We start from the raw sequence: 11,393 nt of genomic DNA, 5'->3' as shown, positions 1-11,393 counted from the left end.
GGTGGTGAGGGGAAGTCTCGCGACCAAGAAAGAAGCGAAGTTGCGACGAAAACCCGTCAGCAGCGCTGGGCGACGCGCACGCGGACGAAAGCATTTTCTCATTTTTTTATTTTTTTATTTTTTTTCCTGCTCGTCATTGCCTCTCTTCCCCGACTTCCTTTTCTTCTTCTCTTCTTCTTTCCGGTCGTCTTTAGCGACAAGCGCACACATTAGAGCTACGTCCCACCATGTCTGACCACGAGGATGCTGCCGACCCCGTCGAGTAAGTAGCTGATGTCTGACTTTCGCACCACGCAGGCGTGGGTCTGAAGCCTTGTCTCTCCAGGTACTACGACGAGGGCATCGATGGCGATGAGCAGTATGATCCGGATGCCGATGTGATGGGCCAGGACGACATGGGAGAGGCCAACGGTATTGTCGACGGCAACGATCCGACTGGATTGACGGCCGAGACGCCGAACACGGAGAAGATCACGACGCCGTACATGACCAAGTACGAACGGGCGAGAATCCTGGGGACGAGGGCACTTCAGATCAGGTGGGTTGCTCCTTCGTCTCCAAATCCAGCGCTGGTCCCTTGGTGTCTCTAACTGTGGCGCCAAGGAGGAAGGCTATGGATTCGATGTCATGGGACAATCGAAAGTCGGGACACGAATGCTGACCTTTTGAGACACACCAGCATGAATGCCCCCGTCCTGGTGCCCGTCGATGGCGAGACGGACCCGCTGGCAATTGCCATGAAGGAATTGGCGGCCAAGAAGATCCCCCTGATCGTGCGAAGGACGCTGCCTGACGGATCATTTGAGCTTTGGAAGGTTTCTGAGCTCATCACCAACGATTAGTTTGCCTACACCCCCAAGCTGCTTCTTTAGACTTCGTTCATCCCTGCACTTTCCACTTCTCCCATCACTCCTGTTTTGTTAACTGTACAAAAGCTCAAGTCAAGGTCCTTAATCGTCATGTTCAATATCCGTGATCACTGAGAGAAGGCTTGTGTACGGGCGCGGGCCTGCGCAAGACCAACACGAAATGGCACGCGCGCGTCTCCTTAGCCTCCTCCCTCTCTATCTCCTCCCCCTTCCCTATCCCACCACCGACTGGGGCGTCTTGACTATATTCCCAACCAAGGATGGCGTCTGGCGGAGCGCCGCTGCGTCTTCACACGCGCTGCGATGTGGGCACGTACGGCCGGGGCGAGATCCTCTTTGTCGGCCAGACGTCCTTTTCGCCAGGCGTCTGGGTCGGCATCGCCCTCGACGAGCCCAACGGCAAGCACGATGGCGTTGTCCAGGGCAAGCGTTATTTTACAGCCAACGGCGGACACGGCCTCTTTGTGCGAACGAGCCAGGTTAACGTGCTCGATGAGGAAGAGGAGGAAGAGGAGCAGGCGGAGGCAGAGGAAGAGGAGGTGGTGAAGCCTCGCTCGGTCGCGACGTCTGCCTCATCCAGACCCTCGACTGCCAGCCCGATCAAAGGCAGAATGTCGGCCATCGGACGTACTCCTGGCACTGTCAATAGACCGCGAACTTCTGCGATGCCTCCTCCCTCTGCGGCATCTGCGGCTGCGGCTCGACGCCTGTCGCCGACCAAGGGAATGGCGACGCCAGCGTCGTCCCGCCCCGCCAGCACCACTTTTGGCTCTGCCGCGAGGCCAAGCATCAGCCGCGCCCCATCTGCTGCCTCTTCGGCCGCCTCTGGTTCGTCGCGTCCCACGACTGCTGCTACGCCTCGAACCTCGAGCTCGCTGGCCCGCAACGCAGCTGCTACGGCCACGCCCAGGACACCCGCCGCTGCTTCCCGCGCCCGTCCAACACCGGCTTCGGCGACAGCGGGATCTGCAACGACGGCATCGAGAATGCCGGCCAGGACCCCAGGGACAGCAACATCGATTCGGTCTGCGCGAGCCATGGTTCCCGGCAAGGCGCCCGACACGGCCACGGCGCGCGCTGGTCTCCGCCCAGTGGCCCACTCGAGGCCGTCAATGACGCCTGCTCGCAGTGGTGCCGCCGCTGCTGCTGCTACTCCTCTACCGTCGAGGACGCCAGCGACTGCGACCACCAGGGCAGTGCCGTCGCATTCCAGGGCATCGGCGCAGCAGACCACACGACGTGTCACCAATGACGATGACGACGACGAAGAGGACCTGCTGGCCATGAGCATCGACGACGACGATCCAAGCCGGCTCTTGCCGCCCTCGTCGTCCGACTCGGAAAGAGACGAAGAGGTCGACGTGCTCGACTCGCCCTCGCTCCGCAAGAGGCTTCTCAAGGAGAGAGACCACATGTCTCTCTCATCGGGTCCCGGCGCTACGGCCTCGTCTTCCACCGGCGGGACGCAAGCCGCGAGGGCTGCTGCCGCTGCCGAGCTGCAGAGGGAGGTCGAGGAGCTGCGTGCCAAGCTGCGCATCGCGGAAAAGAAGCGCGAAGAGGACCGGGAGAAGATGCGCGAGATGGAACTCGTCAAGAACGAGGCCGACCAATTCCTCGCCGTCAAGCCCAAGCTGACGGAGCGGCAGGCAGAGTTGCAGAACGACCTGCGCGACTTGCGCAAGCTGGAAAAGGACTGGACAACGCAGAGGGAGGAGCTCGAGAGGCAGCTGGCCGAGGCGCAGGACCAGGCCGAGATGGCGCTGCTCGACAAGGAGATGGCCGAGGAAAAGGCCGAGGCGGCCATGGTGGATCTGGAAGCAGAGAAAGAGAAGGCAGAGGAGCTGCAGATCGAAGTCGAGGTGCTGCGCGAGGAGAATGCCCTCTACGAGCACGGCGGAAGCAACGAGGCTGACAAGTCTTCGCCGGGCTACCTCCAGCTCGAGAAGCAAAACGAGCGCCTCAAGGATGCTCTCATTCGTCTGCGCGACCTGACGACGGAGAGCGAAGGCGATCAGAAGCGCAGGATCGCTGAGCTGGAGAAGGAGCTCAACTCGCTGTCAGACCTGCAGCAGTCGTATGAGTCGGTGTGTGGGCGCTTGGAGACGTCGGATGCGCTCCTCGAAGATCTCAAGATCCAGCTCGACGACGCTCTCGGAGCTGAAGAGATGCTCGAGCAGCTGACGGACAAGAATCTGATGCTCGGCGAGAGGATCGAGGAGATGCAAGTCATGATTGAGGATCTGGAGGCCCTCAAGGAGCTCAACGACGAGCTCGAAGAGACGCACGTCGAGACGGAAAAGCAGCTCCAGGAGGAAGTGGATCTCAAAGACATGCAGCTGAGGGAACACAAGGCCCGCCACGAATCGCTGCAAGCCAATGTGGCCGACTACGAATCGACGTTTGCCCAATTCCGAGAGCTGGTGCTCAATCTGCAAACGGACTTGGAGCAGCTTCGGAGCGAACAGGCCGAGGCGCGGGAGGCTGTTGGCGACGGCAAGGATCTGGCGAGCCAGAGCCAGGCAATGCTCAACCTCAACATGAAACTGCAGTCTTCCAATCTAAAGTCACAGGCCAAGACGATCGACTTGGAGCTGGGCAAGCTCGATGCTTCGCAAGCCCTGAGCAACCTAGACATGATCCGTCCCTACCTTCCTCCGGCCTTTTTCGAAGCAGACGCTGACGCGGTTGCCAGCCTCCTCTTCTTCCGCCGCATGGCCCACAAGGCCGACTTGATCAAGACGATCGTCGAGGGCAATCACGACATTGCGGGCTCACTGGCCTCTGTCGTGCCAGAGTCGCTCATCGGTATCTGCCAGATGCGCCACTCGCTCGCCCACTTTGCCGCATCATCGAGGCAGATTGCCGCCGTGGTCCAGTATGCACCCGTCGAGACGTTCCTCAAGGCAGGCAGAATGTACCGCGAGCTGGCATCGATTGAGAAGCGCATCGATGGCTTCATCGAGGGCCTTCGTCGGGAAGAGGTCAAGGAGGATGAGTGCGGCAGGGAGTTCCGCCGCTTCGTCAAGAGCTTCGAGGAGTTCAGCTTTGCATTGGGAAGCAGCGGTTGCATGACGGGCGAAGAGGATTGGGATCTGGCGGCAAAGGAGATTGGCTCAGCCACTCTCTTCGACCACGACCTCGATACGCTGGCTGCTGCGCTGGGCTTTGCAAAGCAGAGTGTCGCTTCTCTCTACAACGACGAGGAGATTGAGTGGGAGCTCGGTGGCAAGTCGGTGGAAGACGACGTCTTCGAGCCGCTGCAAACGCTCATCGACAATGTCCGAGCGGCCAAGGTGCCTGCCAGAAAGCTGCTCCGAAGACTGGCGAGCCTCTATGCCAACGACGAAGCCGTCGAGATGCACGCCATCCTTTCGCTCCCCGGACTTGGCCAGCTAAGTAGCCAGCTCGTGAGCTTTGCCGCCCAGCTTGCCCAGTCGTTGGGCGCATATACGGCCCTCGTTCGGACCTCGAAGACGCCATTGAGCATGGCCAAGGTCATCGAATACATCACCGAGGCTTCCCGCGAGGGACTCGGCAAGGTCGATGTCAAGCTCTGGTCCAGCCCGCTGCAGTCGACAGGCCGCCTGAGTCAGACGATACTAGAGCTGCTGGCCGCTGCCACGGAGCAGGAGAATGTCGTCAAGATCACCGGCTCCTCGCCCTGGCTGCTGCGAGTCGAGCAGATCAAGGCCGACATTGCGCACAACGTCGAGGCAGAACGGCAGATTGCCAAGCTCAATGAAGACGCCAAGGACCTGTACCGGCAGATCAAGGCGCGCGACGAGGCGCTGCAGGAGGGCGCCATCAAAGTCGAGCGGCTGCAGCGGCAGCTGGAAAAGAGCAAGGAGGAATCGCTGCAGATGAACGACGTCAAGAGCAGCCTGAGCGAGATGCAGCGACAGGCCAAGGCATACCAAGAGGGCAACGAGGCACTGCAAAAGGAGCTCGAGGAGATGCAGAGGACAAACGACGGCCTGGCACAGCAGCTCAGGTCTGCGCCTGCTCAGGCAGGAGGCGAGGGCACCAAGGGATCGGCAGAGATGGAGCGCGGGGCGAGCGCAGGCGGCATCGGAGTTACAGGGAACAGCTTCATGGGCTCATCAAGCCTCGAGACTTCGTTCCTCTTGGACCAGGTCGAGAGCCTGCGAGGCTGTCTTAACCATCTGAGAAGGGAGAACTCGTACCTCAAGAGCGGTGACCTGCTGAAGAGGATGGATGCGTTGCCCCTCTTGCAGTCTCGACCAACGAGGGTGCGAGAGCAGTCAGAGGAGCCCAAAAAGGAGTCTGGTGTGCCGGTCAGTCGAAAGGACGAGGAGGCCAAGAGCTTTGCCTCGGCCGTGCTCGAGACAAAGGTCCTCTACCGCCAGCTGCTCGACTCCACCTCGTCGCCCCGCGTCGTGCTGCTTCCAGGCGTCAGTCTCGAGAAGGACGCAAGCCAGCCTCAACCTGAGCAGCAGAAGTACAGGAGAAGATGGCAGCCGAGCGCCAAACTCCCAGAGAACCAGCTCTTGGCCCAGAAGCAGGTGCGCGAGAGAATACGATCGAGAGTAGAGGCGCTCAAGGAGAGATTACCAACGATGGTGGCCATTTAAATGTATTATAGATCCTCTTTGGTGCAAGAGCACAACTCCCATACGCACACACAAGCAAGCCGCGTGATACAGTGGTATTCACAATCCAGACTGACGGGCTTAAGTGGACGATGAAGGCTTCTTCTGTCTTGGACGCCCGCTCCTTTGGCTCGGCGGGGCCGCAGATCGCCTGGCCGGCGTCTGTGCTGAATTGCCGGAATGCAGAAAACCGATCAAGACGAAGCCCACACCCATGCTGAGCTGTGAAGAGAGATCAGCCGCATGGCTCTTGCTTGCTTGGAGAGCTCCACTTGAGGCACCCACAAGTGTGAGAAGCCACGACGGCATGGGGTCGAGAATCTCGTAGACCACGGAGAAGCCCTGAGAAAGAAGGAGCGGCACAGACTCTCTGGAGGGATTTTGCGATGAACTTCGGGCTATCCTAAAGGATCGAAGCACACTCACAGCGGACCTCCAGGTGCCAGGGACCCTTCCCACGGCGTGATGAGGCGCCATCGGGAGCCATCTATCACCGAGCTGTTCCTGGCCGTCAGCATGTATCGAGACAACAGACAGCCGCCTGACGTACACAATCTGCTCTGACTTGGGCATCTGCCAGGCAATCTTCCAGAATCGCACATCGTACGGCCTCGAAGAAGATGAGGAGCGGTTGACAAACACGATGATGGGCACTCTGCGCTCCGGCGACAAAGATCAGTCTCTCCTTTCACTTGCACCGCTCCTGCGCACGGGGCACTTTTTACCCACTTCCAGATCCACCATCGCCAGATCATTCCTGGTTCCTCTTCGAAGTCGAGATGCGCCCAATTCCATCGAGATGCCACCCGGTCTTCTTCGCTACAGGCCGCTTTTGCGGCTTCGTAAAACCTGTATTTGGCAGGTTGCGACGATCGGTCCGACGATGCGGTGCTGAATCCTGGTATCAGGGGCATCGACTCTCATCAGACGGTTCTACACAGACTCACACAAGCACAATGAAGTTCTCATCATTGTCTCGTGTTGCAGCCGTCAACTTCTCCTCGATGGCTTCAATGCCGCCTTGGAGTGGCATCAGACAGGACGGCGCCTGAAGTTCTTCTGGTGCCAGTTTCTGCATGAGAGACAGTCAGCCTCTTGTGCCAGTGCACGATGCTTGTCGGCCTGTACACGGAAAGAACTCACGCCCAGGACTTTATCGATGAGGCTCTCGCCCTTGACAAAGTGGGCAATCTGCGGCACCAGAGCTGCCGCAACCGTCGCTAAGACGAGCGCCTTGAACCTCATCGTGCTTGCGCCAGCTTTCTTCCTTCTCCTCGTTGGTGGAGGGAAAAATAAAAATAGAGGAGTCTGTGCGAGCGAGACGGGTAAGTCAAACAGAAGAGAAACAGCATCTGGGGTTCTTTTCATAATGGCAACCGAGCTGGGCAGACAAGGACGAGATCCGAGGGCAGAGGCTTCATGTAGAAGACTTCATATAGAACGCTGCCTTGTCAAGCAAAAATCTTTCTGCATTGTCCATCATAGTCTAGCTGCTGACATGGAAGACGAATCTGATTGTTGCCACCTGGATTCCCAAAGCTGCTTGCAGACGTGCTCCAACCCCATCTTGCCTTTCTCCGCATTGTCACCAAAGCGCTTATGGCTCCAATCTTCAATCTTTTGCGCCGCCTTGGCAATAAAGCCGCCTCCCGAGCCTGCAGAGCATGTGATGAGGGCCGTCTGGTTGAATACTGACGTGGTGGGTGAGGCGGGCAGGTAGGTGATGTATTCCTTGACGAGGAGGTAGGCGCTGAGCGAGAGGCTTCAAGTGCATTCACCGTCAGTATTTGCCGCCGAGAGTTAAGGTTCTCGCCATTGAGGCTCACTTAGTGCTCGTCATTTCAAAGCGCTCGTTTGCCGAATCGATCATGGTCACTTCGCGAACGTAAGTGTCTTCGGTGCCGCCCAAGAGCTGTCTCAGCCAATGTTAGCATGCTCAAGCACGTCACTACCTTGTCACTTTTCTCTGATGAAGGAACAGATCGCTTTGCGGGTGCAGATAAGATACACACCTTGACTGCCCACGTCGGCGCGCCCTGCCGCACGCCGAGGATCCGCTCGATGCGCAAGAGGCCCGTCTGGTCATCGTACTGGTGCGACAGTGTGTCCATCGACACGACGTGGGGTGCCGATGGATTCGGGTACTTGTGCCATACCGACAGGGCCGTGTGTGACCACGGAAAGGGAAGCGGGAAGCTGTTTACGAACGTCTGCGGCATCGTCGGGTGTTGCACCAGAAGACGACGAGGGGAAAGAAGAACACACGCACGTTTGCCGAATATGAAAGTGTAAATGAGCGAGGCCGTGCGAGAGGGTGCGATGCATCTCCACTTCGCGTGAAGTTGACTGCCTGCTCCTCTTCACCATCTGGATACAACATGCCCGGCTGCCTTTCTGCGCTCTTGCCGTCGCGCAGCAGCAGGCGAGCCGCTGCGCCGGCTGCTCATCGTCGAGCAGAGGAGATTGCACAGGCTCAGGAGCACACCCTGCACGCGTGCTGCGGGTCCTTTGCGCTCCTCGACACAGATGAGAAGCGCGCATCGGACGACGACGATGTCCCACCCGCCTATCCCTTGACGGGCGTCCTCGACCAGCTGAGCTCCACGATCAAGGCCAAGGTGGACGCGCTGTCCGGAGAACTTCGCGATCTGAGCCTCAAGATGTGGGACCTGCATGAGGTCCGCTGGGAGGAAAGAAAGACGCATGACCTCTTCGTCGAGTACCTTTCCCACCGCGACGGCTGGAAGGTCACCCCGCACGCCTTTGGTGTCGAGACGGCCTTTTCGGCAGAATTCGTCCACCAGTCTGGGTCTGGTGCTAAGGGAGACAAGGTGCCGACGATTGGCTTCCAGTCGTGAGTCACTCATCACCTCCCCCCGCTCTCTTCTCAAATCTGACCGCAAGCTACGCAGAGAACTCGATGCGCTGCCGGGCATCGGCCACGCCTGTGGGCACAATCTCATTGCCATCTCGGGCGTCGCTGCGGCCTTGAGCGTGGCTGAGGCACTGGAGAAGCACGACGTCTCGGGACGGGTCATCCTGCTCGGCACGCCAGCCGAGGAGGGCGGGGGTGGAAAGATCAACCTGCTCCAGGCCGGCGCATACAAGGACATGGACGCCTGCCTCATGGTGCATCCCTCTCCCTTTGACAATGTCGCACGCATGCTCGCAGTCGTGCCCATCTATGTCTCCTTTGAGGGTGTCCCTGCCCACGCGGGTGCTGTGCCGTGGGAGGGGAAAAACGCCCTCGATGCAGGCGTGCTGTCGTACATGAGCATCAGCGCACTCCGCCAGCAGATCAAGACCGACTGCCGCGTACATGGCATCCTCCAGGGCACCGACTGGGCGCCCAATGTGATTCCAGACAACTGTAAGCTCGAGTACAATGTGCGCGCGCCCACGGCAAAGGCGGTCGAGGAGCTGGCCGGCCGGGTGGAAAAGTGCTTCGAGGCAGCGTCCCTCGCCACGTCGTGCAAGGTCAAGATTGAGCGCGGGGCCGTGTATGCCGACGTCGCCAACTCGACGACGCTCACTACGGCCTACCGACAGTACATGAAGAGCGAGTACGACCTCAAGGTCGACAGCGGCGTGTGGGAGGCTTCGACAGGTGGGTGCCCATCGTTGTCCTCTTCATCTGCTACTTTCTCAGATACTTCGGAATTGACTTTCCTCTACTTGTCCCAACAGACTTTGGAAACATTACCTACGAGTTGCCCGGCATCCATGCGCTGTACCAGATCCCGCTTGGCGACCCGCACAAGAATGGCAATCACACCAAGGGATTCGCCGATGCAGCCAAGACGCCAGAGGCGCACGAGGCCACGCTCAAAGCCGCGACGGGCATTGCCGTCATCGGCGCAAAGGTCCTCGTCGACAAAGAGTTCAGGGACGAGACGTGGAAGGCCTGGAAGGAGGCTCGCAAGGACAAATAGTTGCTTTGATTGAACGGTTTATAAGGTACACAGATTGCAAGTGGCCGAAATTAATCAGAAGCCCTCCTGGGCCAAGTCTTCACAGATATTGAGATAGAGGAGCTTAGGGTCAAACGGTTTGCGGCCTCCTACGGCGGCGGCCCTGAAGGTGCCTAGCCGGCGTGTCCAGCCAATGAGGTCCAGGTGCGAGGCTGTAAGGGTGCCTTTGTACGATGCCCACATGCTCGATGTCACACTGACCAGGCCGTCGTTTTCCCCCTTTTGTCATTGGGAGAAAAGTGTCAGTCAAGAGAAGCTCCCCGATTGAAAATTGAAGGTGTCCTCACCTCTCGCTCGAGAATGATGCCGTGGGGAATGCGGAACTCGTGAAAGACGCCTGGCCGGAACGCTGCACCCCAGGAGAAGTAGCGCACCGTGTCGACATCGGGTGTGTCCGTATTGAACTGCTTCATGGCCGTCGTTGTCAGGCATTCAAAGGCTCTTCCTCCGCCCGGAAGTCCCGTCTTTTCGAGGAGGTTCAAGAGCGTGGGCATCCGCTCCTTGCCAATGAGCTCGTCGAGCATGTAGTCTGCAAATGTCGAGCCACGGTGGGGCGTAGCAATCGTCGTGAGACTGCGGACGCGGAACGACGTCTTGAGATTTGTGATGAGGTACCGACAGTCGAGACCGCCCATGCTGTGGCCGATGAGGTTGATCTCACGTTCAGGATACTTTGCCTCGATCATTTCTCTCAGAGCTTTGGCGCGCTCCTCGATGCTGGCGCTCATGGGCACCCGACATACCAGCACCTCGTTGCCGCGTCGCTGGAGAACATCGACGATGCCCCGCCAGTAGTCTACGGAAAACGAAGGAAGCGACTCGGCGAGCGCGGCGGGAGCCAGGGAAAAGGTGTCAAAGCCAAAGAGGCCGTGGCAAAAGACCAAGGGCAGCCGAGGAGAGAGATACGTCGTCTGCTCTCGCAGGTTGGCAGACGAGCTGTCCGAGCTTGTCCCATGGCTGCCATCACCGTCGCCACCGCTGCTGCTACTGCTCACCGAAGCGGACCTCAGGGCACGATCAACCTCGCTGCGTTGCTTTTCGAGCCAAGTGTCTTTGGACGACGAGTCCTGATCGAGCATCGAGCGAAGCCTAGATGCGGCACCGAGAAAGCTCTCCTCCTCTTGGGCTAATTGGACGTCTTTGGGCGCACCACTCTCCTCGTACGTCGTCCCAAACAGCCCCCCAAAGATGTTCCATAGCTCGCTGGCATTGCCATTACTGCTTGCTGCGGCATCCCGGGCTCGCCCCTGTGCCTGGCCCAGGACCTGTTCATCCTTGGAAGGGTCGGCCAGCTGTCCCACGGCCATGTCTGGCGATTGCTTGGCCATACCGCTTACGCTGCTGTGAGGGTGTCGGGCAGTGCCTTCGTAGCCACCCTTGCGATCGACGTCGTCGATAAGCAAAGAGCGCGGTCTGCCCTGCCAGTCTCGTGACGGTAGGGCGCTTGTATTGTCTTTGTGGGAAGATCGCATCGCAGTTGAGGATGGCAATGCAGCATGACTGGCAACATGTGCAGCGGGAGGCCGAGCGAGGATGGCATTGTCGCTCAGAGCCTCTTCTACGGCCGCCTCGACGTTTTCGCACTTAAGCTCGACGCGAGCTACCTCCTCTTTGTTTCTTTCGTGGTCACCTTGCTCGTGGTATTGATGATGGTGCTCGGCATGCTTGCCCTCGGCCAGCTTCTTGCCGGCAAAGAGGGCCTGCCACGGTGGAGGAGGCGTCATGTCCCTGGTTGCTATAGTCGCCGCGGCTGCGTTGTCATTATAGTAAAGCCTGCGCTGAACGACTTGCGGCTGGAGTGCGAGCCCGAGGCGACTCCGCCGTGCGGCAAACGATGCCAAGCGAAGAGCCGTAATGGTGGGCCTCGTGCGCTGCCGACTCCAGTCACTGATGCTAGTAGTGGTGGATCGTGTTTCCACGAGCAAGAGAGTTTAGTCTAAGTC

General features: G+C 59.0%; 6 protein-coding genes across 6 annotated transcripts; 3 read left to right on the top strand and 3 right to left on the bottom strand.

Moving 5' to 3' along the window:
* The first annotated feature begins 137 nt into the window (after positions 1 to 137).
* On the top strand, positions 138 to 976 carry FA10DRAFT_266523 (DNA-directed RNA polymerases I). The gene is made up of 3 exons (XM_025521528.1): positions 138 to 262; positions 326 to 538; positions 680 to 976. The coding sequence occupies exons 1-3, from the start codon at positions 228 to 230 to the stop codon at positions 840 to 842; spliced, it is 411 nt and encodes a 136-aa protein (XP_025377199.1). The 5' UTR covers positions 138 to 227; the 3' UTR covers positions 843 to 976.
* Positions 977 to 1,070: 94 nt separating this feature from the next.
* Positions 1,071 to 5,513, top strand: FA10DRAFT_266522 (hypothetical protein). The gene has a single exon (XM_025521527.1). The coding sequence runs from the start codon at positions 1,130 to 1,132 to the stop codon at positions 5,459 to 5,461; it is 4,332 nt and encodes a 1,443-aa protein (XP_025377198.1). The 5' UTR covers positions 1,071 to 1,129; the 3' UTR covers positions 5,462 to 5,513.
* FA10DRAFT_266521 (hypothetical protein) lies at positions 5,444 to 6,639 on the bottom strand. The gene is made up of 6 exons (XM_025521526.1): positions 6,623 to 6,639; positions 6,209 to 6,551; positions 6,030 to 6,134; positions 5,906 to 5,977; positions 5,765 to 5,849; positions 5,444 to 5,701 (listed from the first exon to the last, which is right to left on the bottom strand). Exons 2-6 carry the CDS (start codon positions 6,391 to 6,393, stop codon positions 5,561 to 5,563), a joined length of 588 nt encoding a protein of 195 aa, XP_025377197.1. The 5' UTR covers positions 6,394 to 6,551; positions 6,623 to 6,639; the 3' UTR covers positions 5,444 to 5,560.
* Positions 6,640 to 6,926: 287 nt separating this feature from the next.
* Positions 6,927 to 7,765, bottom strand: FA10DRAFT_266519 (MSF1-domain-containing protein). Its single transcript, XM_025521525.1, has 3 exons — positions 7,492 to 7,765; positions 7,306 to 7,391; positions 6,927 to 7,241 (listed from the first exon to the last, which is right to left on the bottom strand). The coding sequence occupies exons 1-3, from the start codon at positions 7,696 to 7,698 to the stop codon at positions 6,959 to 6,961; spliced, it is 576 nt and encodes a 191-aa protein (XP_025377196.1). The 5' UTR covers positions 7,699 to 7,765; the 3' UTR covers positions 6,927 to 6,958.
* A 39-nt stretch (positions 7,766 to 7,804) lies between these two features.
* On the top strand, positions 7,805 to 9,662 carry FA10DRAFT_266518 (hypothetical protein). The gene is made up of 3 exons (XM_025521524.1): positions 7,805 to 8,333; positions 8,392 to 9,086; positions 9,167 to 9,662. The coding sequence occupies exons 1-3, from the start codon at positions 7,858 to 7,860 to the stop codon at positions 9,409 to 9,411; spliced, it is 1,416 nt and encodes a 471-aa protein (XP_025377195.1). The 5' UTR covers positions 7,805 to 7,857; the 3' UTR covers positions 9,412 to 9,662.
* FA10DRAFT_266517 (alpha/beta-hydrolase) lies at positions 9,393 to 11,360 on the bottom strand. Its single transcript, XM_025521523.1, has 2 exons — positions 9,738 to 11,360; positions 9,393 to 9,669 (listed from the first exon to the last, which is right to left on the bottom strand). The coding sequence occupies exons 1-2, from the start codon at positions 11,172 to 11,174 to the stop codon at positions 9,466 to 9,468; spliced, it is 1,641 nt and encodes a 546-aa protein (XP_025377194.1). The 5' UTR covers positions 11,175 to 11,360; the 3' UTR covers positions 9,393 to 9,465.
* Between the last annotated feature and the right edge of the window lie 33 nt (positions 11,361 to 11,393).

This window comes from Acaromyces ingoldii (assembly GCF_003144295.1).
Source record: "Acaromyces ingoldii strain MCA 4198 unplaced genomic scaffold FA10scaffold_3, whole genome shotgun sequence".
Classification (NCBI taxonomy): Eukaryota; Fungi; Basidiomycota; class Exobasidiomycetes; order Exobasidiales; family Cryptobasidiaceae; genus Acaromyces; species Acaromyces ingoldii.
The sequence above is the reverse complement of the archived record's forward strand: the minus strand, read 5'-3'. Positions and strand labels throughout refer to the sequence as shown.

Coding starts and splice junctions, on each gene's coding strand:
- FA10DRAFT_266523 (XM_025521528.1), top strand. CDS start 228: ATGTCTGACCACGAGGATGCTGCCGACCCCGTCGA. Junction 263..325: donor GATGCTGCCGACCCCGTCGA/GTAAGTAGCTGA, acceptor TTGTCTCTCCAG/GTACTACGACGAGGGCATCG. Junction 539..679: donor ACGAGGGCACTTCAGATCAG/GTGGGTTGCTCC, acceptor GAGACACACCAG/CATGAATGCCCCCGTCCTGG.
- FA10DRAFT_266522 (XM_025521527.1), top strand. CDS start 1,130: ATGGCGTCTGGCGGAGCGCCGCTGCGTCTTCACACGCGCTGCGATGTG.
- FA10DRAFT_266521 (XM_025521526.1), bottom strand. CDS start 6,393: ATGCCCCTGATACCAGGATTCAGCACCGCATCGTCGGACCGATCGTCG. Junction 5,978..6,029: donor CCCAAGTCAGAGCAGATTGT/GTACGTCAGGCG, acceptor GGCCAGGAACAG/CTCGGTGATAGATGGCTCCC. Junction 5,850..5,905: donor CTGGCACCTGGAGGTCCGCT/GTGAGTGTGCTT, acceptor AAATCCCTCCAG/AGAGTCTGTGCCGCTCCTTC.
- FA10DRAFT_266519 (XM_025521525.1), bottom strand. CDS start 7,698: ATGCCGCAGACGTTCGTAAACAGCTTCCCGCTTCCCTTTCCGTGGTCA. Junction 7,392..7,491: donor CGCCGACGTGGGCAGTCAAG/GTGTGTATCTTA, acceptor TGGCTGAGACAG/CTCTTGGGCGGCACCGAAGA. Junction 7,242..7,305: donor TTTGAAATGACGAGCACTAA/GTGAGCCTCAAT, acceptor ATGCACTTGAAG/CCTCTCGCTCAGCGCCTACC.
- FA10DRAFT_266518 (XM_025521524.1), top strand. CDS start 7,858: ATGCCCGGCTGCCTTTCTGCGCTCTTGCCGTCGCGCAGCAGCAGGCGA. Junction 8,334..8,391: donor CCGACGATTGGCTTCCAGTC/GTGAGTCACTCA, acceptor CAAGCTACGCAG/AGAACTCGATGCGCTGCCGG. Junction 9,087..9,166: donor CGTGTGGGAGGCTTCGACAG/GTGGGTGCCCAT, acceptor TTGTCCCAACAG/ACTTTGGAAACATTACCTAC.
- FA10DRAFT_266517 (XM_025521523.1), bottom strand. CDS start 11,174: ATGACGCCTCCTCCACCGTGGCAGGCCCTCTTTGCCGGCAAGAAGCTG. Junction 9,670..9,737: donor GCATCATTCTCGAGCGAGAG/GTGAGGACACCT, acceptor CAATGACAAAAG/GGGGAAAACGACGGCCTGGT.